At 45.4% G+C, this 27,709-nt stretch overlaps 2 protein-coding genes across 4 annotated transcripts in view; both read left to right on the plus strand.

Moving 5' to 3' along the window:
* Positions 1 to 6: 6 nt before the first annotated feature.
* EEF1AKMT2 (EEF1A lysine methyltransferase 2) lies at positions 7 to 12,400 on the plus strand. Of its 3 annotated transcripts, none has more exons than XM_061573342.1 (7): positions 7 to 143; positions 2,118 to 2,245; positions 4,835 to 4,900; positions 7,048 to 7,162; positions 8,264 to 8,371; positions 9,901 to 10,132; positions 11,551 to 12,400. In XM_061573342.1, exons 2-7 carry the CDS (start codon positions 2,166 to 2,168, stop codon positions 11,646 to 11,648), a joined length of 699 nt encoding a protein of 232 aa, XP_061429326.1. In that variant the 5' UTR covers positions 7 to 143; positions 2,118 to 2,165; the 3' UTR covers positions 11,649 to 12,400. The 3 variants fall into 3 exon arrangements, with proteins under 3 accessions (XP_061429326.1, XP_061429309.1, XP_061429317.1); XM_061573325.1 differs by having other exon boundaries at positions 13 to 280; XM_061573333.1 differs by lacking the exon at positions 7 to 143 and adding an exon at positions 262 to 346.
* A 2,431-nt stretch (positions 12,401 to 14,831) lies between these two features.
* The window catches only part of LOC133355925 (ATP-binding cassette sub-family B member 6-like), a 54,565-nt gene continuing 41,687 nt past the window's right edge, over positions 14,832 to 27,709 (plus strand). The window contains 3 exon segments of the mRNA XM_061573353.1: positions 14,832 to 14,971; positions 21,637 to 21,909; positions 24,116 to 24,385. Coding sequence (XP_061429337.1) covers positions 21,667 to 21,909; positions 24,116 to 24,385 — 513 coding nt within the window. The 5' untranslated portion in view covers positions 14,832 to 14,971; positions 21,637 to 21,666.

Here is a 27,709-nt window from a genome sequence, read left to right on the forward strand (position 1 = left end):
TCCCGTCATCTGCATGCGCCCGAGCAGAAATGCGATGAGCGGTCTCTGTTTTCAGCTCAAACCTTCATCGTTGTCTCTCGCTCTCTCTCTCGTCGCCATTCATTTGCGTTTGCTCCACAGTTGACCAAGCGTCTTGCACTTGAGTGCGTGACATGCTGTCACGCGAATTACAAACTAAAACACACACACCGGGGCTTGTGAAGTGGCGTGCTACGGATAGAGACACTCCACCTGGGTTGTGGTCTAGGGACACTTGGGTAAACACGTGGTGCCCCACCACGTGAGTACCCGGGTGCAGCAGTGGCACTTCTGGCTGTGTGCTGCTGATGAGTGCTGTTTGTGCTGAGTACGCACTGCTAACGAGTCGCGTTTATACTGTTTATGAATGGTGTGTGTGTACTATGTACTACTGATGAGTGGTGCACGGTACTGCGTTTGTACTGCTGATGAGTGATGCACAGTATTGTGTGTGTACTGCTGATGAGTGATGCACAGTATTGTGTGTGCACAGTATCGTGTGTGTACTGCTGATGAGTGATGCACAGTATTGTGTGTGTACTGCTGATGAGTGGTGCACAGTATCGTGTGTGTACTGCTGATGAGTGGTGCACAGCATTGTGTGTACAGTATTATGTGTGTACTGCTGATGAGTGATGCACAGTATCGTGTGTATACTGCTGATGAGTGATGCACAGTATCGTGTGTGTACTGCTGATGAGTGATGCACAGTATCGTGTGTGTACTGCTGATGAGTGGTGCACAGTATTGTGTGTGTACTGCTGATGAGTGGTGCACAGTATTGTGTGTGTACTGCTGATGAGTGATGCACAGTATCGTGTGTGTACTGCTGATGAGTGGTGCACAGTATTGTGTGTGTACTGCTGATGAGTGATGCACAGTATCGTGTGTGTACTGCTGATGAGTGGTGCACAGTATTGTGTGTGTACAGTATTGTGTGTGTACTGCTGATGAGTGATGTACAGTATCGTGTGTGTACAGTATTGTGTGTGTACTGCTGATGAGTGATGCACAGTATCGTGTGTGTACTGCTGATGAGTGATGCACAGTATTGTATGTGTACAGTATTGTGTGTGTACTGCTGATGAGTGATGTACAGTATCGTGTGTGTACTGCTGATGAGTGATGCACAATATCGTGTGTGTACTGCTGATGAGTGATGCACAATATCGTGTGTGTACTGCTGATGAGTGGTGTAAACAGTTTGTACGGCTGATAAGTGTACTAAGTATGTACTTTTGATGAGTGGACTGTGGAAGTGAACTATTATTGAGTAGAGAGTGAATCTGAGAGGATGTGAGATTGAGGCCGATTTGAAAGTTTGGGCAAGTGCTTGACACACAATTTTAAAAGTTTAATCTATCGTTGCTGAAGTTACTTACGCTCAAGTTTACGTAAATGCGTTTGTGGTTGAGCCTTTCGGATCTGAGTATAGAATCTTTTTTAGCCGGGTTATTGTATCTGGGTGCATTTATGACCCTGTGAGGCTATAGCTGACCTTTGAGAAGCAATCGATTGTGGCTGAGGGTGCAGTGGAGTTAAATCAGTAATTTTGCGTGTGTGTATTCTAAACACGTGTGTAGTTTACAAAATAACTTGGCCATAACTTGTTACTGGTTGAGGGCCAAACAAGACTTTCACATACTTTGGTGGAAAACGACACTTTAACACACACACAGATGTAACTTCTGACACTGGAAGGGGACCTTTCAGTTGCAGAAGTTGAATGGGCACGCTAACATTGTATAAACACCGTGTTACCGAGTCGAAAACATCCCTTGCCCTCCCCCCCCCCACTAGTACCCGATTAGTGCGGCCAAGATGCATTTACTGATGGAAATAGTTTGCGAGGCCACTCACCGGCACACAACACAGACTGCCGTCATGTGCCTACGGGGCATATTAAATGAAGTAGTGGGTTCGTGTCTGGCCTATGGGCTGACAATTCCCAATTAGGCTTGCTACCTGTCTGGGGTTTGACCTGAATAGTCTGGGAATTGCTATCTGGAATTAACTGATTTGTAACGGAGATCTGGTGGTTTTGATTTGAAATGATGTGTAATAAACTTGGCGTGCTCCTGTCTGCGCTGCTGTTTTAGGAAAGCGGTGAACATTTAAGCTCAGGAGAGGAGCTTGTGGACGTGGACATGAACAAAGTGCCCGAGTGCGAGGATGATGAGCAGGATGATGGAGATTTCGAACCATCGCAACTGGGGACCAAGTCCTAGTAAGAAAACTCAATGCAACTTATACAACACACATGTACATATAGCCAGGTGACATTGTGGTTATCACGCTCGAAGATCGTGAGTTATTCTGGTCAGGGGTGTATTCCTCCGGGGTAGATGAAATGAGTTTTGCTTTAAGGAAAGCCAAAAGTGCTTATCCTAGGAAAAAACGAGATCCATCGCTTGTTTGATCGTATGACGAACTTTGACTTCTAGAAATTTAACCAGATAATACTGAACGAGTCCCTTTCAATGAATGACACAATGGGATTTTTCGCCAATGTTTTAATGAGCAACAGTGCATTCCAAAATTCCCAAGAGGTCATCAGATTATTGTACTTGCTATGCTGCCATATACTGAGCTCAGCTGTACAGTTGGATCATTTGAATAAATCATAGTAGGGGGTACATTGTTGTCACATGAAAGCTGTGAGGTAGCATGGTTTACACTTTAGACAAAAGGCTAAAGTTCGATTCCCATTCATTTCTGCAGGGCATTTATTGTCAACCAAAGTGTGCCGCCAGCTGTAAAGTGTGTGTTAAAAATCTTGCGTATGCATTGGTATTCTTTATTGAGCATTTTTGTTCTCGTGTTATAACCTAACTATCCAACATTTTATAAATTATCCGTGGCACATTTTTGACACGACGAAGAAAACTTGTCCTGGCATAACAGATGCAAAATAATTCTAGATTTAAAGTAAAATACTCTTTGGTTCTTTCGGTAAAGTCACGTAGGTATAAAATAAAATAAATCACGACGTTTTGGGCGCAACACAAGCGTCCGTCATCAGGTGGGACAGCGTGGTCTGCTGCCGAGGCAGACTTTTAAAACGTTTGAAATGGGTGTAGCCCAAGGGTCATAAAGAAGTGGCCGGGCTAGTGATGTTAATATGAGGAATTAGCATGTAACTGTAAGATATAAAATATTCACAATGGGATTTGACTCTTTAATATAAAGGTGAGAGCCAACCAGGTAGTTACTGCCTGTAAAAATTCATGTATCTTACCCTAACTGCTGCCAATAACAGTAAATGTGCAATCCATTTTGCATTCGAGAAAGACCTGTCAATAGTGATTGGATCAGGAGCACCGTTATTACCGCGTTTAACAGCAACACCACTTAATTGCTAAGTGTCGGGGTAATCTGTACTGGGAGTTGTCAAATGAATACGATTGACTGCAGTACTTGCAGCAACAACATATTGCTTTAATGCCACTTTAATTCCCTTGGGATGAGTGCCTGCCAGGGGAGATTCAACAAGAACATGTTTAAGCTGAATCTCTCCTGCGCAGAGGGCCTTGGCAATTTTTCTTGGCAACAGTAAGCTTTTTTCCATATGCAGAATAGATTTTTTAAATCGATTTAAATCACAACAAAGCATCAAGTCCTTTATTCTCACTATTGCTCCTAAACTGTGACATTGTATTGATGTAATGCCATTCTTTCTCGATGCAAAGTGAGCAATGGGGCAGTGTTAATCTGTTGATGGGCCAAAGCCAGGAGTGTAAATTCCACATTCCCATGACAGGGTTGTTATCTTAACAAGTGAGCCACTTTGACAGACTTTCCACAAAGTAGTACTCATTTTCATCGACTTCTCGCAGGATGATGAGTTGAACTAAGTGCATCTTATGTTACTATAATTGTCATATTCAGGACATTTAGAAATTAGTTCCTGTTTCACGTTTCTTTACAAATCATGCAATCATTGCTATATTCATAGTTATTCTGATATGGTTTTATTATCAGGTCATTGCTGCCACCCATTTATAAAGGAATGTTTCCATCCTTATAACTGTGATTCATCTGGTTTATAGCAAAGGGATGTCTTTATATTTACATCATTATCTGTTTAGTTTGCTGTCCTTCCCCTGCTCCTCCGATTAGCACAGTTTGCTACATACATATATTATTGAGGCATCAGTTATATTCTTTTCCTATGACAAGGAAAGCCTCAATCTCAAGACACCTTATCACGAGGGTCTGACATTGAGATATTTAGCAATTACCATTACTGAGTGTATTTACATGTAGCAAGACACTGGATTACATGGAGTAAGCCAACACATACACACAAGTACTCTTAGGTTTTTTCGGTAAAGTCACATAGGTACAAAATAAAAAAACATACACACAAGGATAATACTCAGAGCTCTGCACAAATGGAATGAAAAAGCAACAATGAATTTTCTGTGATGGAGTCCATTCCCAATATAGTGTGTTGTGATTCATAATTGGAGTTTTAGGTTAGGTCATGTAAAAAAAGTGTGTCGTAAACCCTCCTCCATCCGACACAGCCAGTTAATAAAAGTGTCACGTGAACAGACGTGCCAAATTGATCACCGCTAAAGCACACTCCCCATTGTGTTGGAGAGGAATCCTACAACATTTAAATGAGTATGGTGTTCCACGACAGATTACATCCAGCATCATCAGGTTAACAACTCAGATCTCAGACCTAACCCAAAAACACAACTATGAATCAATGTTGAATGTGAAAGCCTACGTAATTTTTTTTTTTTATTTTGTATTGTTAGTATTATCGCATGTGCCCACTCAGGCTGTATGCTGGTGTGGTGTGCAGCTGGGAGGATGCCTACCAGCGGGAGCTGTCTCTATACAGGGACACGGGGGACGTGGGTGAGGTCTGGTAAGCACAGCACTCATTCACGTGCAAGGCCCGTTAAAACATCACGGATGCCACTTTTCCAATGACGATTATAAATCAGACCTGAGCCATGCTCGTTTATTGCCCCAATGCTTCAATAAGCCACGTGATTCAGTGGCCTTGGCTCCACCCTTCTGTAATGGGTTCCGGAGACACTTGTGGAGGTAACTTCTTTATTACAATACAACACTCCATTCAGTCCTCATACTCTGTTACAGCCTAGGTACACAGCCTAGGTACACAGCCTAGATACACTACTCTGGCTACGCTCTGGGGTCCTCCGGCTACAACTACCCTAGGGGAGCCTATCTGACCCGACCGAGCCAAGGTGCGGGTCTGGACTCTGGCTTCCTCGGAACTCGCCCTTACAAGGACGTAGAGCCGGGAGTTCCAGAGTCCCACCACTGGCCCTCACAGCGTCCCGGCCCTTACAAGGACAAGCGGGACGAGGGGGTCCAGGGTCCTAAGATGGCTGGTCTTGGGTCTTGGGTCTTGAGCTACAACTGGCCCCGATCGGCCAGGGAGCTGCCCTTTTATGCCTCGTCCCCAACGAGGGGTGGGGTTGTGTGCACCCCCAGATATCCCACAGAGCACACACAGCCCCCCCGTTGGTGGCACCAAGGGGCTTAACTGGCTGGGTGCCTGGGATTCCAGTGCCTGGCGCCAAGGCTTATCTGCCTAGGATCCCAGAGCCCCCAGCAGCCCCTCCCCTCTTATGGCACTACACTTCCATCCTCCGGTTCCCTCCCTCCCCTTTGCAGCCAGAGGGAAGCGATGGGAATTGCTCGCTTTTAAAACAATTTTAACATTTGCTTGGGGGAAAGCTTTCTCTATTTTAGATTTTGTATTTTTTTTTTCGACTGTTCACAATTTTATTCCTCGTGTGTTATCGACATCTTTGAAGAAATAATCGATTTTGAAATCTCTCAGAGCAATGTGGCTCTGTGTATCTGAAAACGTTTGCACATTATATAGTTTTTTTCACCGAACTTCAGAAAAACCCTTCAAGTGGCTATTTTGTTTTATTACAAAAACATGGCCATGATCTTGACCTAAGCGAGAGATGTCATTGATGGTGCGTCATTCTCCTCTGTATTGAGCCTGGGATTTCACAACTGTTGACTCCCCCATACGTCGGAAAAAAATGTGTAGCTTCCTTCGCAAAGCAAGCAATGTGACCCAGGAAAAGCATGCTACCATGGATTGTTTTGAGCTGGTTTGGCCCGGTAAGGCTACCGTAGGAAACTGGCTTGAGTCTACTAGCCGATTCACTATGCAGGCCAGCCGATATTTTATTGGCCGTGAGACCGTGGTATGAGATTCATTACTTCTATCGTAAGGGAGAACTGGGAAACCGTGTTTACTGTATGTATGTATGAGTAATTCATATTCTTGCTGATGCCCAGCTTTGCCACGCTGTGGGCAGAGCTCTTGACTCACAGTTCAAATCCTGGCCAGGGGTCGACTCAGCCCATCCTCCGTTTGGGGCCTATATATGAGTACATCTTTGTTGTAAGTCAACAGTGGTTGTCCCAGTGCTTCATTAGGCATGGAGACTCTCTGACTTCACAGACTTTAATTTAAAAGTTATATCCAGACTGGGACTTGAGATATTTAAACTAGAACAATGGGACTTCTGTCGAAAATTATATTACTGGATCTTATAGTTAATTCCTCTTTATTTAACCAGTCAAAAGTAAACTGAGATTTTTTAAAAGAGAATTTGAAAGTCCAGTTGGAATGTAGTTGTACACATTCATCTTAGGTAAGTTACAGCCATTGTTCAAACGTAGGCGACAGCAGCACCCAATGGTCTACCCTTGAGAATTACGTCACGGGGTCTTTAATGCCCCCATTACAGCACACCAGAGGTCGCAAACGGGTTTTGATTCCTTACCCGTACCCGGCCGCACCAGGGTCGCAAACGGGTACCCGTACCCGGCTGGGTACGGGTAGCCAGGTATCGGGTAGGGTTACGGGTATCGGGTAGGGTACGGGTATCGGGTAGGGTTACAGGTATCGGGTAGGTTTACGGGTATCGGGTACCCGATTGCGACCTCTGCAGCACACTCTGCACTTTGGTATTTCCCGGGCGGCTGCGTCTGCTGAACTGTCACTCTTGACCGCAGGTTTGGACGGGACAGCATGAAGCGTGTCGTGCGCTGGATCGAGGCTCGCGGGACAGACAAGGACAGCTCCGTGCTGGACATTGGCACAGGGAACGGCATCCTGCTGCTAGAACTGGTGCAGTCTCTTGTCTTCGTAATGCTGCCTCGGAACCGCAGAACACCTCTCATTCCTTCCATCACCCAATTACACGGGCTGCATAAGTATTACATCACAGCGTCGCATACCCGATGTCACATCTTCTCCGCGACCAATTAACCGCCCACACCAACAATATTTGTCCGTGTGGTGTAAGTGCCATTTTTTTAATAGATATTGTCCTAGTCCGACGTGATGCTCAGTATTGTATTCTTTATCTCACGTGCATTCACTCCTAAAGTTCAGTAAATTGTGCTTTATTTGTTCTGGTAACCTGTTTGTGTATGGTGTAACTGTCATTGTCTGTAGATGTTCTGTACCCGCCTGGATTATAGGTACACAGGGGTAGTAAATTAGGTTTGCGACATAAAACTTTACAAATACTAAAAAGACACAATATAGGCCAATGGGTTAGCTCAGTAGCTGCTCAGGGTATATGAGAGATAAGGAAGGGGTGGTGGTATCAAGAACATTAGTTGTGATGACCCCTTTACTTTGATAATTGGAGGCTTCTAAAACAAACAATAGACTCGTGAACTTGTTTTTTTTGTTTTAATTAAACCATTTTACCTTGCCGATGTCGTCAAGGAGCATAAACCGCATAGCGTGCTTTCAGATGCGCTTCTGCGGCCATCTGAAACGCTCTTCCTTCTGATATTAGGAAGCCACTGGAGCTATGCACTCTTAGATCTAGATTGAAAACGTATTTCTTTATAACTGCTGTTTGATTTTAGTTTGTCCTTTCCCCACACCTCCGATTAGCACGGTTGGCTACGTATGGTGCGAAAGAAGTTCAACATACTTTGTAGCAGCCTGGTATTGAAACAAAGTAACTGCCAGGCTGCCACATGGTTCTCTAACATGGGCATAGAATTATAGACCCCTGAGCCACGCTGCCACAGCATCACTTAGCCATGCCAGATTATATCTGAATTTGACATGGGCATCATGTTAGCACCCCGAGACACTTGACCGCATCTCCAGATAAGCCCGGCTTGCCCTGGCACCTTTGTCTTCTGGCTGCGTCGTGTTGATGAGCATGTCCAAGCGTGTCCGTATATCTGTGTCTTATACCCACAGGCCAAGGTAGGATTCACGCGGCTGACTGGCATTGATTATTCTGCGGCTGCTGTTAGGCTGGCCCAGTCCATCGCATCTGAGCAAGGACACCCGCACATCGTATTCCAGGTATTAGCGCCACGTCACTCCGAGTTTGCATTACGTAGACCCATAGACACATTGTGAGCGGGGCAGTGGGGCAGTGGGTTGTGCAATACACGGTGAAACTGGCGGCTCGTGTTCCATTCCCGGATACGGCTGAAATCGGTGGCGTGTGATGTCTGAACCAGCAATGGCTCCCCTTCCTTCACCCACACTGACCAGCAGGGTGAAGTATGGTCAAGTAACCCCCTTGACACACGCCGCATCGCCTTCATCCAGCAGTGGATTGACTAAGGTCTGTCAGTTATTGTTCAATATTTTGACACGATGTTTTTTTTTAAAGCACTGATGTCTCTACTGCCAAACAATTTGCTACCAATTTTCGACTCCTTTTGTATATTAAATCTGTGACCAATTCCTACTGGCATGTGTTTGAAGCTTTAGTAATAAATGTATTTGAAAGAAAGTCAACAGCATCACGCCGAAGGTTTTAGTACATCACTGCAGTGATGTCACTAGAGTATGGTGGCGATTCTCAAGACGAGTCATGCGTTCAGATATTAGGTCAGTTTTGTACATGGGAGGAAAACAGACTACAGGTAGTCCTCTACTTAAATATCGTAAGTCGAAGATGGCCTTACCTACCCAGGAGAAAAAAATACACGCGCTAACACTTAACTCCGTCGACCGCTGGTGAGAGTGAGGCATCACCACACAAGGCGGGAGATGCGTACATCCCGGCAGCGTCCCAACGTACAGTATCGTACCTCGTACGCTGCTGCATTTGCCTGCTGCGCGAAATTTAAAATATTTGACAATTTTTTTGTATCGCTATCGCCATCGTAAGATCGAAATATTGTAAGTCGGACCATCGTAACTCGGGGACTATCTGTACTGTACCCAAAAAAAAATACAAAGGTAAATAGAAATAACACACAAAACTCTGCACAGTTTGATTCAAGATGTATTTTGTAGATAACTCGCAGGCCAGCAGCTTTGGCAGTTTACTTATCTGCATGATTCACCAATCCCTGCCTTCAAAGTGCTGCATTGCAAGCGTGATAGTGATTTTAAACTCGAGTTTATCTTAATGCAGCCTTCAGAGATGCACAGCCGCCTATGTGCCCCCACACCTCGTGGTGGCAAGATGTTGACTCCCTCGCCTGATATACAGGAGGTCTTGGGCTCGATCTCGTCCACGACGCCTGTATATTTGGAGTTTGCATGTTCTCCCCGTGGTCGCGTGGATTTTTCTCCAGGTTCTTGTTTTATACATTTCCACATAATAGAGACATAATAACCCACTTCGTTGAGCTATCATTTGTGATAGCCAGGTCGCTTCTGAAAAAGAGCTACATAGCTCTGTGGGCCTTACCTGGTAAGATAAAAATAAATCGATTATCACGGTTGGCTATGTATGGTGCAAAATAAGTTCGACATACATAAAGCAAAGTGCCACTTGTTTTCGCCGCCTGTTTTGTTCATCTGGTTCTGAGGCCTCACAGATAAACCAAACAGAGTCAACTTACGCTCATTAACCAACGGACTAATTGCAGGAGGCGGACTTCCTGGCCCTGGCAGCGGCGGCGGGGGACCGCGGTTTGGGGCCGTTCGACGTGTGCGTGGACAAGGGCACGTTGGACGCGGTGTCACTGAGCCCCGATGGGGCGACCGAGCGGCGGGCGGACTACGTGGAGGCTCTGCAGCGAGTGCTCGCGCCCGGTGGACTCTTCGTCATCACCTCGTGCAACTGGACGCGGCCCGAGCTGCTCTCGCACTTCTCCGACGGTGAGAATGTCGTCATAATACTCGACAGTGCTTCAAACTTAAACTAAACTTTGTTTTTTAAATCCTTTATATTAAGTTCACTTGCTTGCTTGCTTGCGCGCTTACGACCGTGCAAATCTTTCGGTCGTTTTTTAACCCACTTCCCGTGATCCAATCGAGCTGACATTTTGCACACAGACTCGTTGTGCGTGACAATTTATTTTCGTGAAAAAAAATTCCCAAAATTTTCCACTTTTTAGGAATTTTTTTTTCATATTTCATTTAAAATACCAATGTGATAAAAATGAAACTCTTACTCAAGAAAAACAGAAATGAATAATAAAATAAAACCGATGCCACGCATGTAAAGGATTTATAGTGAAAAACTTTGTTTTTACGGGTTATTTTTTTATTTTACCAGGTAAGGTCCGCTGAGCTATGCAGCTCTTGTTCAGAAGCGACCTGGCCACATTTGATAGCACAACGAAGTGGCTTATCATGTGGAAATGTATAGTAGTCAAATACTCTAAATGCATGTTTCTAAGTGGAGAGGGAAAAACCGGAGGACCCGGAGAAAAATCCACACGACCACGTGGTACTTCTCCCACATCTACGATTCACACGGTTGGCTACGTACAGTGCGAAAGAAGTTCAACATACCAGAGGTGTGAACTCGAGTCATGTGACTTGGACTCGAGTCAGACTCGAGTCATGAATTTGATGACTTCAGACTCGACTTGGACTTGCATAACAATGACTTTGTCCCACCTCTGAGATGTGGACTCGAGTCATGTGACTTGGACTCGAGTCAGACTCGAGTCATGAATTTGATGACTTCAGACTCGACTTGGACTTGCATAACAATGACTTTGTCCCACCTCTGCAACATACATACGTACACAATATCTCCCATCGAGGAGGTATTTGGGGGCTGCGTTTGAGAGTCGCTTGACATGAATCTCCCACGATTGAGTTTCCATGTTTTTTTTACCATTTATTTTATAGCATCCTTACATAATATATAATCTGTAGTCGATGAGGTGTTCTTTTGGCGTTTGTTTTTGGGGTCTGTAATATGCTCCTATTTGTAGAGTCTGTTTGGAGTTTTTTATTTAGGATCTGAGTTTGGGATCTGTTTTCATTGATCTGCATTGGAAAATTGTGTTTGGGATTAATGTTTAGGTTCCTTTTTCTGGTCGATATTTAGGATCTATATTGTCAATTTTGGATGGATCCAATATATACATGGAGTGTGCAGTATGGAGTATGTTTAAGATCTCTAAGTGGGGTTTATTTGTCTGTAATGAATGGAATTGTGTGCTTCAGGTTGGTGTCAGAGATCTGCATTTGAGGTCTGTATTTGGATGAAGTCTTGAAGGTCAGAGCTCTATGTTTATGATCGGAGTTTGAGCTCTGTGCGTGTTGTCGCCCTGGTTCAGGGTTCGAGCTGGAAGAGCAGATTCCGACCCCGACCTTCACCTTTGGGGGCAGCACAGGGAACAGCATCACCTCCCTGGTTTTCAGAAGACGGGGCTGACAGCGCCTAAGCATCTCACCGTGCCAATTGAAGCAAAGCACCAGCATATACTATTCATGAAAAAAACATCACCAGCTTTTATATATTTTTTACTTACAAATGAAATATGAACTTCACTATTTCTTCAGGTATAAATGTAAGCAAGGCTTGTGTACATACTGGCTGGCCAGGTTTCACTGTGGTTAGCGCACATCGCTTGGAAGCTTACAAGTTCAATTCCTTGTCAATAGCTAACTCGGCTCATCATACCTCCAGGTTCTATGAATGTAATAAAAATGTTTGGGATATTAATAGTGGTTATTCAATGGATTTACTGGTCTGACATGGGAATGTGGAAATCCACCACCAGCAAAAGCCAGCCAATTGAGATGAGGTCTGCCCCATCGCTCATTTGAGCAGGGAGACAGATTGTAACTTTAACTGCACGAGTCTCTATCCCCTCCCTCCCCTCAGTGTGAGTGTTCTGCAGGGTTTGTTGCTGGGTCCCTTACTCTTCTCTCTATATTTCCCCCTTGAATCTATTCTCATCTTTCTGCTTTCCTCACCATTTCAATCTTTCATAAACTTAAACAAACTTTTTGACATGTTTCACTTTTGAATGTGAATTATATTTTCCATAAATAGTAGTGGTGATTATGTTTGTGAAAAGTATGATGATGTATTTTGTCATTGTGAAGTGTTTGTAATTGAACAGTTTGTATATGGCTCGGTTTCACTATGTTATTACATTGTTAATAAAAGTGAGAACCTGAGTTAAAGTGTTGCAGCATTTGCAGTGTAGTATAACGTTTGAGATGACATCTTAGTTATTGTTCGCAAATCAGTCAGGCTGACCGTATCACAATAATTTTGTTGGCTTTCGCACTGTATGCAATATCATTTCCCAAAATTAATTTAAAAATATATTTTGAGACAAGGCCCATTGAGCTAAACAGCAGTTTTTTTCAAGGGCGACCCGCTGATTAAAGTGGTATTACAAGGGGTGATAGCATACAGAAAATATTAAAAGAGGAAATATAAATTACAAAGGCATTAAAAAAATAAAATGACAATTCAGGAGGAAGGCCTGCAAATGCAGAAACTTAACAAACAGCAACAAAAGTGTAGAGCATTTCAATAAACGTGCAGTGACAAGTAATTGAATATGTGATTCAATATTTCAGTGTTTCAATTAGGAATTACATCCGAATTCGTGGCACCAATGGTCTTGAAGCAATAATTTTAAGCCATGTAGAGACGGGAGAAATACAGTTTTCAGTGTATTGACCATTCCAAAATGTATGTGTGACCATTGAGAAGGCTCTGGAACCCTGCATTCTAAACCAGGGAATTTGCATGCATTCAATGACTCATCATTCCTTTAATCAATTCTCATTATTGCCTCATTCAATGACATTCCTGCGGAGGGAGCTGGTAGGAATGTTGGGTTGGCGGCGTGGTGTATTCTGCAAATATGCCCGACTGTGAGGACGGGCACAAGCCGGCGTGAGTAGGTGAAACGTTGAGTTTTATAAGGGCACCACGGGTGACCAGCCCCTACCTGCACGACGGACGGACACAATAATCCCCTGTGGGCTGGTGTAACCAGGAGCTTCCAGAAGGCCCGGTCGTTGCAAGGGATGCCCTTACCATGGATACCGTTACCGTGGATACCGTTACCTAGGATACCGTTACCATGGATACCGTTTCTCGGGACACCGCTGATGGGGACGCCTGTTGCTAGGCTGGGCGGTTGGTCCTCGCGGCCAGCAGAGAAACATTTGATTTCATATTGCACACAGCGGGGTTTTGAATTCTGTAGTCCGCATAAGTGCGTTCCTTTTTCGCTCATTACTCGGCAACTCATGGTCTCGTAGATTAAAAAAAGGTTGCACAGACGACGAGCATTCATATGATGTAATAAAAATGTGGATTTGTAGAACGTTTTAAAAAGTTGGTGATCGGGATTTTGCCAGTGCAGCTCCAACACAATGTAATTGTTGCCTCTGATAAGACAAGCATAATATTTAGAGCTACAGTATTTAAATCTGCCCTGAAAACTCACAGCTCTAAAATGGCTTTCCCCCCCCCATAATTTTGGTCGTTTACGCTGCTGGCTCTGTCTTATTACCCAGCTTTCAATTTTCGGCGCATTGGGATCCTTGGATAAAATGCGCCTTACAAATGTAAATTAGAATTATAGATATATTCAATAGGCGAGATTTTTTATGTCATGTCCCTTCGTCGCACATGCTTTTTGGTGTCTCTTCCCCAATAGTGATTGCCAGTGTAACGATTAATATGCCAATTTAACAAAAACTGGTAATTAAAAAAGCGAATGTGAAATGTAGTTTGCATCAACGCGACATGGTATTAAGTGGCCTCTGTGCTATGGAGAATGGTCCAAAACGTTGGCTATTCGTTTTCTGATCTCTTTAACGAATGTTGGTTTATTTTAAAATTACTTTAGTTGTACTTTTACGTGTAACTATGTACAGGAGCTAAATAAACATTTCTTTAAAATATATATAAAGTTTTAGATAATTAAATGGGGGTCACAAACACGTGGATAGCGCCTGTACTGTAGTTTACCACGCGGCCCCCAAATCTTGGGTTTGCATCGCCACAAAACCCAGCATCAGTGTAAAAGTAAAAATCTGGCTGTCGCCTGATGAGGCTAGTTGTAATTACTGGTGAAACGTCGTACTCAATGTTGTGGCTTGGCTCTCTCCACCATACCGGTGTGCTGTACTAGTGACGAATTGTCACGATCTGTTTAAGTGACAAATCTTACTAATTGGCTGTCGGGTGGTGGCGGATTTAACGACACGCTTACATATTTACGCGATCTAACCCCCCCCCCCCCAAAAAAAAAAAATCTGTATCCATGGAAGATATTTGTTGCGAAAGCCTACGCGTTAAACTAAAAGTTACACCTGATGAAAGAAGCTTGTTGCCTCCGAAACGTCGTGAATTTTAATTTAATTAATATCAGGTATTTCAGAAAAAATATTTATTTTTACCTACGTGACTTTACCGAAAAAAACCTAAGAGTATGAATCATTACAGTCACGAAAGCTTCAAATCTAGAATTAAAGTTAAAAAGTCACCGTGACGCACGTGTTTGCAAAGAAACCTAAGAATCGCGCACGTGTCGACCCCCCGCCCCCACCGGGTGACGTCACTTCCGTCCGCAAACAGCTGTTCGACCACTGGAATGAGAGTGGCAGGACGCTGCGTTTGTGTGTGGGGGGCATTGAGCAGGAGGCAGAGACACACACACACAGAAGAGGGGAGGGGGGGGCGTTAGCAACCTCGCTGCTAACTCTTCACAAGCACCACCAGTAAGCTATAAACATGCGCCGTCACCGCTAACTTACACACTCGAACGACCACTCCGCCTGGTGTGTGTGTGGGGGCACGGCGTTGCCGCTCTGCTGCTACTGCTGCTGCTTCGCTTGCTGCCGGAGTTTTGTCAAGGTAATGTGCGCTGGGCTGTGTCGCCTAGGCAGTGTGTGTGGGTTTGGTGGTGAAGATGATCGTGGCGATGGTGCTGATGTGATGGGTGTGATGCTGGTGGGAATAGTGATGGGGGTGATTATGGAGATGTCGGTGCCACAGCACTTGCCCCAACAGTCTGTTGAGGGTATCTTTGTCTTGGTGATGCTATTGGGAACCTGGCGGCCCGAGTTCGATTGCCGCTCATGGACAACACCCAGCGACGATTATCTGAGCCGGTCCTGGGCCTCCTCACCTAGGTCGACTCAGCCTCAAATTAGTTAGCTGGTGCGGTGTGTGGTAAACATCGCTACTGGGGGGTGCTGGCCACCCCCCACCCCCTCGTGTGCCGTGCCGACCGGCCTTAATAGGTGCTCGCTAACAGCACTTGCCCCAACAGTCTGTTAACGCTGGTGTTGGTGATACGTGTGACGGTGCTGATGATGGGAGTGATGCTTGCGGGCATCAAGACGATTGTGACGATGTAGTTGGTGGTGGTGATGAGAATGATTTATTTGACATGAATATGTTGGTGGTGGTGGGGGGTTATGACGTTAGAGCTGATGGTACTGGTGATAGTTGTATTGGTGGTGCAGCAATCATGATGTTGATGGTGGTAATTGCCAGAATTATGATGATGACATTGACGATGGTGGTAATTATAATTGCGATACAGGTTCAGTAACGATTGTGGTGGTGGTGATGAGGTGCTTGGTGTTGTTGACGATGGTCGTGGTTATTGGGGCGCCATGGTGGCTAGGAGATGTTAGCTGCCTCGCCTGGTGTGCAGGAGGTCGTGGGGTCGATCCCGACCCTGACGCCTGCTGCTGCTGCTGTATATTTGGAGTTTGCGTGTCCCTCTCCCAGTGGTTGCGTGGATTTTTTTCTCTGAGTCCCCCCGGTGTTTCCCTCCACGTTTAGAAACACACGTTGTGAGAGTATTTGCCTGCTATAATTGTCTACATGATGAGCCACTTCGTTGAGCTGTCATTTGTGGGCAGGTCTCTTCTGAACAAGTGCTATATGAATTTTGATTTAAAGCTTTCGTTACTGCAGGGATTCATATTCTTGGTTCTTTCGGTAAAGTCGCGTAGAAGGGAAATAATAAAACAATAAAAATATAAAACAATAAAAATTCTCACGACGTTTCGACTGCAAGTGTTAGCGGGCCTTACCTGGTAAATTGAAGTTTCGTTTTCAATGTGTAAATAATGGTGATGAGTAAAACACACATTTTTTCACTCTATTGTTTGGTGGAAAGGTGCGATTAGTCCGATATTGATTGTGCAATGACTTGTTGAATGAGGACTTGTACGTGTCAATTAGAGTGTCGATTGGAGTGGTAATTTTGGAGTGTTCACTTTTTTCAAAGTGTATGGAATAGCTGGGCCCTTGCCAATGTAATGTGGCATGTCCACCACTGGCAGTCATCATATTCATATAATCTCATGAGTTGTCCTACACGTGTTTGGGCAGTGAGACATTGACATAATTTCCTTTGTTAACTAACCTCTGCTTAACAGCCCAGGGACTGTTTGCTGTTATTGCTGTATAAACAAGAGAAACCGATGGCTAAATCGCTCGCAAGTAGCCCATTCCGTCAGACCTCGAAGGCTAAATAGGTTTGAGCCAGGATAGTGCTGGCATGGGTGACCACCACACACACAAATACAAGCATGAACAGCACAGAGCAGTGCAGCATTTAACCTCCCACCCTTACTAACCCGCACTGATCAGCGGTGAGGTATGGTCAAATTTACTTAAAGTGCCGCAAGGCTCTCATCCAGCAGTGGATCGACACATCGGCTACACGTGTGTGTATGTATAAACACAGAGAAGGGAAATGCATCTCTAAGCACAAGCACTAATTCGTAAGTTTAACACTTAGGCTGCCGCGGAAAATATCCATCGGAGGAGGTTTTTTGTTGGGTTCGATCACGTAAGCATGACATCACATACTAATTAAAAACTGAACATTTATATTTCCATGCTTACTACCATTCAACAAGCATATCACACTGTGGTGCCTATGTGCAGTTGCTGCACTCTTCAAAAGCTCTGTGCTTGCATGCAAACTTAGACTTGGAAATACATGGCCTTGTGAAACCCACGTTTTGCAATGGCTTGGCATCGACACATCCATCAGGACATAATAGTGCAGTTTATCTTCGGGGTGTCAGCTTTTAATGTAATTTGGCATGGTTAAATATCCACAGGTTGACAATTCAAAGTACAAATATAAACTTCCTATGGCTGGAGCATATGTGTGGGGTCAAGCACACACAATGTCACCCAATACAGGGACTCCTCTACTTACAAACATTCCACTTACGATCTTTCAGAAATACGAACAAACTTGTCCATTTGTCATGTAGATGCCAAATGAAGAACCAGTGGCATCTACATTTGCAGGACATTATACAACTTGTGAAGCCATTCCCCCCCCCCCCCCCCCATGTTTAGTGTACAACACGTTTAGAATCGACAGGAGTAAAGTTGGATTTGCGAACAAATCGACTTACGAGCAGACCTCTGGAACCTAACTCGGTCATAAGTAGAGGAATCCCTGTATAATGATTTCTAATAGTTTTTTTGGGGTCGGATCACGTAGACAAAATGTGTGTTATAAACCCTCCTCCGCCAGGGACGACCCATTAAGATAGTTGTCACATTGACACACGTGTCAATGTATTACTGCTTCAGCACACCAGTGTTGTTGGAGAGCACTGCAGAATATTTACAATGCCACCCAGCCACATAACCGGTTTCAAATGTGCCAAGTGGAACGCCAATTCTCTTTGCCACGTCTCGCTAAATTTTCACGCTTGTAATTCATTTGGATTCGGAGCAGCGTTACGTTATATCCGTTAAATCCGCTACGCTATGTTATCCAAGTCACTTAAATAGCACACAATGGAGCGCTTTGTAACACCGATATCCATCCTATAACAAGCGCGTTGGTTTAGATAAATGGTTCTCAAAGTGTGGTCCCCGGACCACCAGTTGTCCGCGATGGTCCTGCAGATACAAATGCAAGTTAATCCTGAAATAGTCGTGGGTTTGATCCTGACCCTGACGGCTGTATATTTGGAGTTTGCACGTACTCCCTGTGGTCGTATGGATTTTTCTCCGGGTCCTCCGGTTTTTCCCTCCACATTTAGAATCAACATGCGTGTATTTGGCTGCTATAAATTTCCACATAGTGATAAGCCACTTTGTAGAAGCTATCATTTGTGGCCAGGTCGCTTCTGAAAAAGAGCTACATAGCTCAGTGGGACTTACCTGATAAAATAAAAAAATCGTTGAGTTAATTTTTTTAACGCTAACATTTTGTTTCGGATATTAATTAACATTTGGCTTTTGACATTTCATAACAAAATTAAGTTAGCTAAAGTACCCTGATTAAACTACCCTAATCCTAAGATCTAAATGCCCCCCCCCCCCAAGAGAAAAAAAACAACCTTATAGCTGCATTAAAAATCAATTGTTTTTTTATGTTCTGATAATATTCTTTTTTCTGATAATATTCTTTTTTCAAGGCTCCCCCTTTCTTCCCCCCTTCCAACCCAGCTTATATATATGCTCCAAGCGCGTGTGCTGTTTCATTCAGACGCTGTCGCCTCGACAGACCTGGTTTTCACCTGAGGACGGCTACTTGCGTTGTGGCCGAAACGTCGTGAGAATAATTTTATTATGCTTTATTTTTATTATTTTATTACTTCCCTTCTACGTGACTTTACCGAAAGAACCAAGAAGATGACTCCCTGCAGTCACGAAAGCTTTAAATCGAAATTTAATTTTGTACTAGTACTAGTCTTGAGAGTGAAAAAACTGAATGTGTTATATCACCAGGGGTGTGTCGGGGAGCTGTATGATCCGCGGAAATGTTTGCATCGGCTAAGTAGTTGGCGGGCCTAAATTAAAGTTTGAGAAACACTGGTTCAGACGAAGAAAGAAAAAACTAGTTTTTGAAATTCTAATGGAAGCGTCGATACGTTTTGACATCATATTGGGCTACCTGATTCCAATTCCAAACAACCTGCCCATTGAGCCTTGGGCATCATCAGTGGACCCGAAAAATCCTAACGTTGATTTCTAATATTCCCCCCTGTGCACGTAATGGCCCTTGTTAATCCACTGCTAGATGAGGGCCACTTCACGCCGGTGGAGGTTGTCGGGGGTTACTTGACTATTTGACCATCCTGCACCGCTCTGGGTCATTGTGGGTGAGTGAAGACGGGAGGAAATGTTCATCTCGCACAGCCAACGATTACGCATGCCCAACGATTGCACAACTCCTGTTCTTAACAGATTTTGCTCGTGCGTTTCAACGACACAATGATAAGTAACCGGCCACTGTTGAGTCTTTAGGTGTGCCTGTGTACACAACTGCTACACTTTCTGATTAGTGGTTTCCTGGTTCATGAGTAGTTGAGCTACATAAATATTTTCACGGTCAACATGAGAGGGCGAAGTCAAGTCATTCCTGTTCATTCGCATTAATACTGGTAGGAACCTCCTGGTTACACCAGCCCACAGGGGATTATTGTGTCCGTCGTGCAGGGAGGGGCTGGGTGGGGAGGGAGGTGCTGTGTAGGGAGGGGAGGGTGGGGAGGAGCTGGGTGGGGAGGGTGGGGCTGGATGGGGAGGGGAGGGTGGGGAGGGGAGGGTGGGGAGGGGTTGGTCACCCCGTGGTGCCCTTATAAAACTCAACGTTTAACCTACTCACGCCGGCTTGTGCCCACCCTCACAGTCGGGCATATTTGCGGAATACACCACGCCGCCGTTGACCCTGGCCATTGACCGAGCAACCCAACGTTCCTACCAGCTCCCTCCGCAGGAATGTGTTTAATAACCATGTATGTCCCGTGCATTGTTAAACTTCTCTGCTCTCCGCCGGGGGGTGATGTTCTTGTGACACAGCCAGTTCTGGATAGATCAGTGGTTGCAAGAATTAAGTTGCAAATGAATTTGTATTGTTTCGTATTCTTTTTCCGTTTTTATCCCGAGAGCGCTGTTGGCGCCATGCAATGAGACGAAGCATCCATTCTCTTTGGTTTTTTTGGTAAAGTCACGTAGGTAAAAAATAAAGTTACTGTCACAGCAAAATTACAGTAATTACAGTAATTTTGCTGTGACGGTGCCACTTGAAGACGGAAGCTTGTGTTGCCTCCGAAACGTCGTGAATAAATTTAATTTTATTTTTACTAACGTTACTTTACCGAAAAAAAAACAAAGAGTATGGACCCTTGCAGTCACGAATCTTCAAATCTAGAAGCATCCATTCGCAACTCTTGCAGAGCAGTCCAACCCTTGATGTTAGATAACGGCCCGTGGAAGCGGATATCGCGGAACTATATCCGCAGTCGTCCCACAAGTGCTCTCCGTTCCACACACAGTAGAAAGCAGTACTTTCCACCTCCTCTGCGTATAAGAGCAATGTACATAGCATGACAGTCAAGCTGATTTCCATTTAAAGCTCTCGTGGCTGCAGGGATTCATCTTCTTGGTTCTTTCGGTAAAGTCACGTACAAGGGAAATAATAAAATAAAAATAAAACATTAAATATTAATTCTCACGACGTTTTGGCCACAACACAAGCAGCCGTCATCAGGTGAAGATGGTTGGGGGGGGACGCTGTCTTTCCGACAGCTCTGTTTCTTCACCTGAGGACGGCTGCTTGTGTTGTGGCCGAAACGTCGTGAGAATTTTTATTTTATGATGTTTTATTTTTATTATTTTATTATTTCCCTTCTACGTGACTTTACCGGAAGAACCAAGAAGATGAGTCAAGCTGATATTTAATCCTCAGCTGGAAATTAACTAAATGAAGCGCAGAACTAAATTGAACGTGATGGAGTTTTTTTGCGTGAAGTCATTGGTGAACGGGCCGAGCCCATAAACGCACTAAATGTGAAACAAATGGACTGCTTCATTGCACCCAGCAGACTAATATGTGGCGATGTGATCTGTAGCTATTGCAGTCTATAATTCTATAAACATTTCCTGGTAATGTGGGCATTTGTCTGACAGTGGTCACTACAGGATCACAGTAATGCTATACAATAAAGAGTAAAAGTGTTTTCATGCCCCAATGAGCATCAGGTGGTCATTATCTCGATTGGAAACTCTGCTAATCGTGGCGATTTACATTCCAGTGTCTGGCGCCATTGCTTATTTCCCATAATGCATCTACACTAACAGCCATGGTCGGTGATCGATTTAAAATCCATCTAGTCCCTGGCCATGGGAATGTGGCGTTCTACCGGTGACTCAGGACAGCCACGCACTTCCTCAAACTCGTTTGTCTCTGACTCATGGCCAAGAGTTCACCTTGTGGCCAATGCTTTGGTTGCCACCATTGCTTTCTTCACTTTGCCACACACCCCTCAGCTGTTCCACAGCCGACACCCGGACCTATACAATCTATCCTCACAGTATCGCACCGTCAAGTTAACACGCGGGGACCCGCTCTGTCCCGATCTCTTCCCTCATTCTTTCCTCCGTGCAGTCGGATATTGGCATTGTGCACGGCGGAGCCATGCTGGGCCCATACTGCGAGGGCGGGCGGCCAGTGAGCGACGCGTGGGTGGACGGCGGCTTGTCCCCCTGTCTGTACCGCACGCTGTGCGGGGCTGTGCCGCCGGGCGCCCTGCTGCTGCTGGGCGCTGTGCAGGGCGTCCGCTTTGCCCGCCGTGCCGTGCTCATGGAGCCCAAGTACGTGCCGCGGTCGCTGCTGCACCGCCTGCAAGTTCTGCTCACCGTCGCCATGGCGGCACTCGCGGTGAGTTTCCCTGCTGGGCTCTGGATCTGGGGTGCGTTCCTAATTTCCGGATCATTACAACAAAACAGTAATCGGAAATTTAGGCCTAAAGATGAAATTTTTTACTATTCCAATGTTTTTTGTGTTTTGGATTAAACTGAAAAATGTACTTCATGGGAAGTGATGTCCTATGTATTTTTCCAATTACTCCACAATAATGTGGAATTTATACCACTATCTCTGGGCTTCAGCAGAGTTGGGTGCTGCCCTATTGCTGTTGCTTTGTTAATAGGTAGACCATGCATGCGGGACAAAGTCAAGCAGTAGTTTGAGACTGGTTCTGCCAGGGGAAGGCTGAAGGGAGCCAGGTAGATGGTGCTGATGATAACCTCAGAGGCATCTTTCTGGCAGAAGGAAGGACGCAATTGCTCACTTGCGGCAGCGTCATTGGCATTGGGTGCGGTGAGCTCTTGACCTTGATTACTTAAAACAAATATCAGTTATCTATATATGCATGTGTAGAGTAGTAACTCAGCGGGAGACGACTTCACGGGTAGCACACTCTTTTATTTCACCAACTTATAGTTACACGGGTGACTAACACCCACTTAGTTACACGGGTGACTAACACCCACTCAGCTACTCGGGTGACTAACACCCACTCAGCTACTCGGGTGACTAACACCCACTCAGCTACACGGGTGACTAACACCCACTTAGCTACTCGGGTGACTAACTACCACTCAGCTACACTGACACGGGCTCTTACGCCCCGTAGCCTTCCGGAACACACCCGGCCGGGGTGTCCGTCTCGGCTCTGGGTACCACCGTCCCGACCCACACGGGCGTCGGACTACGGGTCCCACAGTCTCGGCTCCGAGCCACACAGGGCCCCGGTCCTGACAAGGACGGCGGGACTAGGGGTCTCGGGCCACTACCTCCTCCACTCCGTCTTCGGTCTTCAACTGGTTAACAACAACCTCGAGTGCTCTCGCGCGTCCCCCTTTATGCACCTCCTGCGGACGTCGCTGAGAGCACCCATCCTATTTGACCAATCACTGCGCGCTGGCTACGATCCTCTTTTCCCACCTTGTGTCAGCGCGCCTCACCACCGGCGCGCGCGTCCATACCACGCCCACATCGCGTGCCCAACCCCGCGCCCCGTGATCCATCACTGTCGGCGCACGTCAACACCACCACTACACATGCATGTGGTCCTAAATAGTTTTACATGAAGATGCCGAATTCGATTTTAAGTCGGAGTGGTTGTTTTATTAGTTGGATTGCAGTCATAATAGCATATTTGGATTTTTGAATGTAAACACAAAAAATAGGCCAAATATCTTGTCTGTTTATGTACGTTCATTATTAACCACAGACCCTCAGTGCATGGCTATTCACATTCGTGGGTGACAAAAATAGTCCAGGAACACATCCAATTGTTAAGGAATCGATGGGTGAAAGGTCTTAAATGTTTTCCCGTTTACATAATTGCCACTCAAGTTATCATGCGGCACACATTGCCCGCTCTTGCGTATCTTGCCACTGGGTCTTATGAGAATCAGAATATTTATTTATAGTGGAGGAATCCGATGAGCTATGACGTTCTTTTCCACAGATGTCCATTTTCGAATAGAAGCTGCTCTTTGCATGGGAGAGATGTGAAAACCTGCGTATTAGTACCTACTGGACATCTGTGAAAAAGAGCTTTTTAGCTCATCGGATTCCTCCAGTATAAATAAATATTCTAATTCTGAGTTCCTTCCAAAATTATCCTGCCGCTAATGCAAGAATCAAACACAGTCTGCTCTATAATTCTGCGTGTTTTCATGACGCGAATTGGATTTAACGCGTTGAATGTATTAGGGAACACATTTGTTATAACGCAAATGTGAAATAGATATAACGCGATGGAATGAACAGAACTACATCGCGCGAGTAGGAATAAGCGGTTGTACGGCTGCTTGGGCATAGCATCACACAGGGTGGGCTGCTTCTAGATGCTACCCACGTGCCTCAGTCTTTGTTCAGCCTGCAAACACATCTCACAGGTTATCGCAGACTGTGCTCTACCCTACATTATTTATTCTTTATTATAACGCGATTTTACATAACTCGGTGTTCTTTAGGAACGCAACCACCGCGTTATAGGGGAACAGACTGTAATTTGAATCGCATCTTCCCGTCTAAATCCCCGATCGTCGATGCCCACGCGTCGTACCCTCAGGTGGCGTACGGCGCGTACCACGGCGCGACGGCACACGGCGGCGTCGTGGGCTCCGTCGTGGCGTACGCCACTCTGTCGGCGGTGGGCTGGGCGGCCTCGCTGGCGCTGCTGGGCCTTGAGAGGCGACGCGCGCTGCCGGGGGACCGCGTGCGTGGCCATGGCGCCGCGCTGCTGGCGTTCTGGGGGCTGGCGTTCGCGGGAGACATCGTCGCGTTCGTCTCGTGGAGCAGCTCGCTGTGGTGGTGGCGGCTCGACAGCAGCGAGCAGAAGGTGCGTGAGCTGTCAGCAGTGTTATGTGTGTACAGGATGTTGAACTTCTTTCGCACCGTACGTAGCCAACCGTGCTAATTGGAAGTGCCGGGGAAGGACAACAAAACAAAAAAAGTTGTTCTAAAGAAATTCGTTTTCAATCTCGATTTAAAATTGCATAGCACAAGTGGCTTCCTATTTTCAGAATGAAGAGCATTCCCGACGGCCGCGTAAGCACACACCTGAAAGCACGCAATGTGGTGACTGCCCTTACCTCCGAGTTAGTGGAAACCTGGATTCCATTCCCGGGTTTGATTCGTGCTCCGGTCTCATATAACTCATTTGTCCGGCCAAGTGGAGCTGCGGTTAGAGTCTTCAACTTACCACCAGTTTTTGGCATGCCACCGGTGGTCGTCGTGCACAGGATGTGTCTCCATAATTGGCCAATAGCATGAAGTGCTCGAGTAGGAACAATATGCTGGAGTTTACCTACTGATTTAATTATATGAGTATCTAAAGACAGATTGCTACTGCTATCGTAATTTTTGCTTCTACGGCCATTCTCATCGTCGCCATCTCGTTTCTGCTCCTGCGGCCATGTCAGGAATGGTTGTTGATACCTCCTCCAATTTCTGTGACGCTCTCCACACTTGGCTGAAATCTCTCATCGGCAGTGTACAGCTGACTTCACTGTCTGATATATTCCTCACATCTCGGCTTTGGAATTTCCTTCCTCTGCCTTTCAACCTCAGTCCAGCAGTTAAATGATCATTGCTGCTGCTGATGATGATAATGCGATTCGAGTCAAGAACTTAGCTATAAAGGAAGCAGCTTCAGCCAATTGAAATGTGGCATTCCCAACACAGAATTTGGACCGTCATTGGAGATGAGCACCAATTTATAAGCAAAGAGACATCTTCACTTGCATTGCAGTTTAGCTGTAAACATAAAGTAAAATTGGCTGGCTTACAACTCTGGTATGCAGTCAGGCAAACTTTTGATGGCGGGCAGCGATTGTGTTGCTATAACCAAGCTTCCTTATGCCCGAGTCCGTAGATCCAGTTTGTCTACATACATCTGCAGTAACTTCTGGCTTGGGTTCCATATAAATAATTTTGTTGTTTGCCCTTGTTATGTTACACATTCCCACCCTGCGATGTCCTGTCACTGCCGTTATTCAAGACGGGTCTTGGGCTGTGGTCGTCCTTGCAACAGCTGCTAAGCTCAGTGGGCCCTACCGGCCGAAGTCTGTGGGACTCTATCTAATTATATGGGTCGTTGTGTCACTGTATCACTGTGTGTAACTCTACGGATCTGTACGTAACTCTATGGTTCTGTATGTAACTCTATGAATCTGTATGCAACTCTCTGTAACTGCAATGTCCTGTAATTGCTGCCAATTTCGCTCAATGGGCTTTTACCGGCTGAAATAAAGTCGCGAGTCTGTGTTTCTGCATGTGCCGGTATCGCGGCAATTGAGGGTGGTTCCGCAGTAGAGGATGACTAATCATTTCCCACGGCTCTATGGATGGAGCAATCCGTGCGCACGAGGAGCGGTTAAACAATGACACTGCAAAATGTTTCAAAAAGGAAGTATGCCACAAAGGATGCACATTGCAAGGCCGCGGTGCTATTTTTAGGCTCTGTTTACTCTGTGTGCAGGTCATGCAGGTCCAATGTGCAGTGATAGTTACGCAAGAATGTGCCATGACTGCGCACTTTTCTGCAGCGTGCCCAGTGGCGTTTTTTGCTGGGTCATGTTTGTCAGAGGTCAGCTGTGTTTTAAACATTACAGTTCATTGGAAATTTTATAATGTGGGTAGGTGAGAGTGAGAGCTGCCTAACCCGGGTAAAAGTGTCTTGTACAACCAATACAAGACGGCTGGGAGCCACCCACACCTTACCAACAAGCTCAATCCAGCAGTGGATTTATCCTACTTGGTGTGATTTCTGTCTTGTATTCATTACTCTTCTTTGGCAGTTGCTCTTTGCTTGTATTTAGTGTCTGTTCATCGGTAACACTTGAAACCAATTTCAGGAGATAGCGGTGGGCTAAGTTACATTGGTTATTTTGATTCATTCGATTATTTGACTGCTATAAATGTCACATGATAAGCCACTACATTGAGCTATCACTTATAGCCAGGTCGCTTCTGCAAAAAGAAGCCAATAGCTCAGTGGGCTTCACCTGGTAAGATAATAAGTAATATATATACAAAAAAACTTTTAAAAACACGCTTTTATGAAATGTACTAGTAATGGCAGAACTCCACGACTCCAGGAAGTGGCCCCGAAGCTTGACATAACGTAAGGGACCGTGGCCAATTACAGCCAACGTCAGTTGACCGTGGACAATTAGACCCAAGCCGAAACATAACATGTAAAAAAGAATGTTTAAAAAATATTTCATTTTTTATGATAGAATATAGTATTGGCATCAGTATGACATAAGCATACCAAGTTTGCGGTCGATACCACATTGGGAAGTGGGTTAAAATTGAGTTACAAGATTTGAGGATACAACGACAACAACAACAGCCAGAGTGAGTTAAAAGAAAGCGTGTAGTTATTTCTTTACCTTTCTGATACTTTGTGTGTACTGTTTGTTGTTGTAACTTTCTCACCCGCCCCTACTGGACATCTGTGAAAAAGAGCTTTTTAGCTCACATGGATTCCTCCAGTATAAATAAAGATTCTGACTCGTGGAATTATGTCAATATTTGAAGATCATTGTTGGGGGCCCTTCGTAAGTTTGGGGCCTTGGTACGATGCCCACAGCTGACTGCCATCCACAATTCAAGGTTGGCACGTCGTGTGTTTACTTCACGTAGCTTTTAGCGAATCAGCATTCTCAAGAGTGTCTGCACAGAGTGAATTATTCCAAGCCCCAATACAGCAACATGTCGTTAAAGCGTCTCCTTGCTCACCGCCCCCTCCCCCCCCCCCCCCCCGTCTTCATCGTCCCCCCAACGCGGGCTGCCCACATGGTTGGAGGCAGCAGGCCTCATCATCCCCCCCTCTTCCGTGTGGTCCCGTTGTGGTGGGACAGGCACTGGCGGTGTCAGTGGGGGGGGTGGGGGTGGGGTGGCACGTTGCCCCCCCAATGATCCGATCGAAATCCCTAATTTTGATCGGATCATTGGGGTTTCTTAGTAATAAATCGGCATTTTGCGACCCCCACTGCCACTGTGTACCATATTACGTGCCAGCGACTCTACGAGATGATAGGACAATAGTCTGAGTCCATAATTGGCAATAAGTAGCGGCAAAGCAGTTCTAAGTGACTCACAGAATTGTGCGCAGTTGCGTATACAGGACACGACTTCCCTGAAGGCATCCACTTTC

This window comes from Lethenteron reissneri, chromosome 7 (genome assembly GCF_015708825.2).
Source record: "Lethenteron reissneri isolate LAM-NWPU_2019-01 chromosome 7, ASM1570882v1, whole genome shotgun sequence".
Lineage (NCBI taxonomy): Eukaryota > Metazoa > Chordata > Hyperoartia > Petromyzontiformes > Petromyzontidae > Lethenteron > Lethenteron reissneri.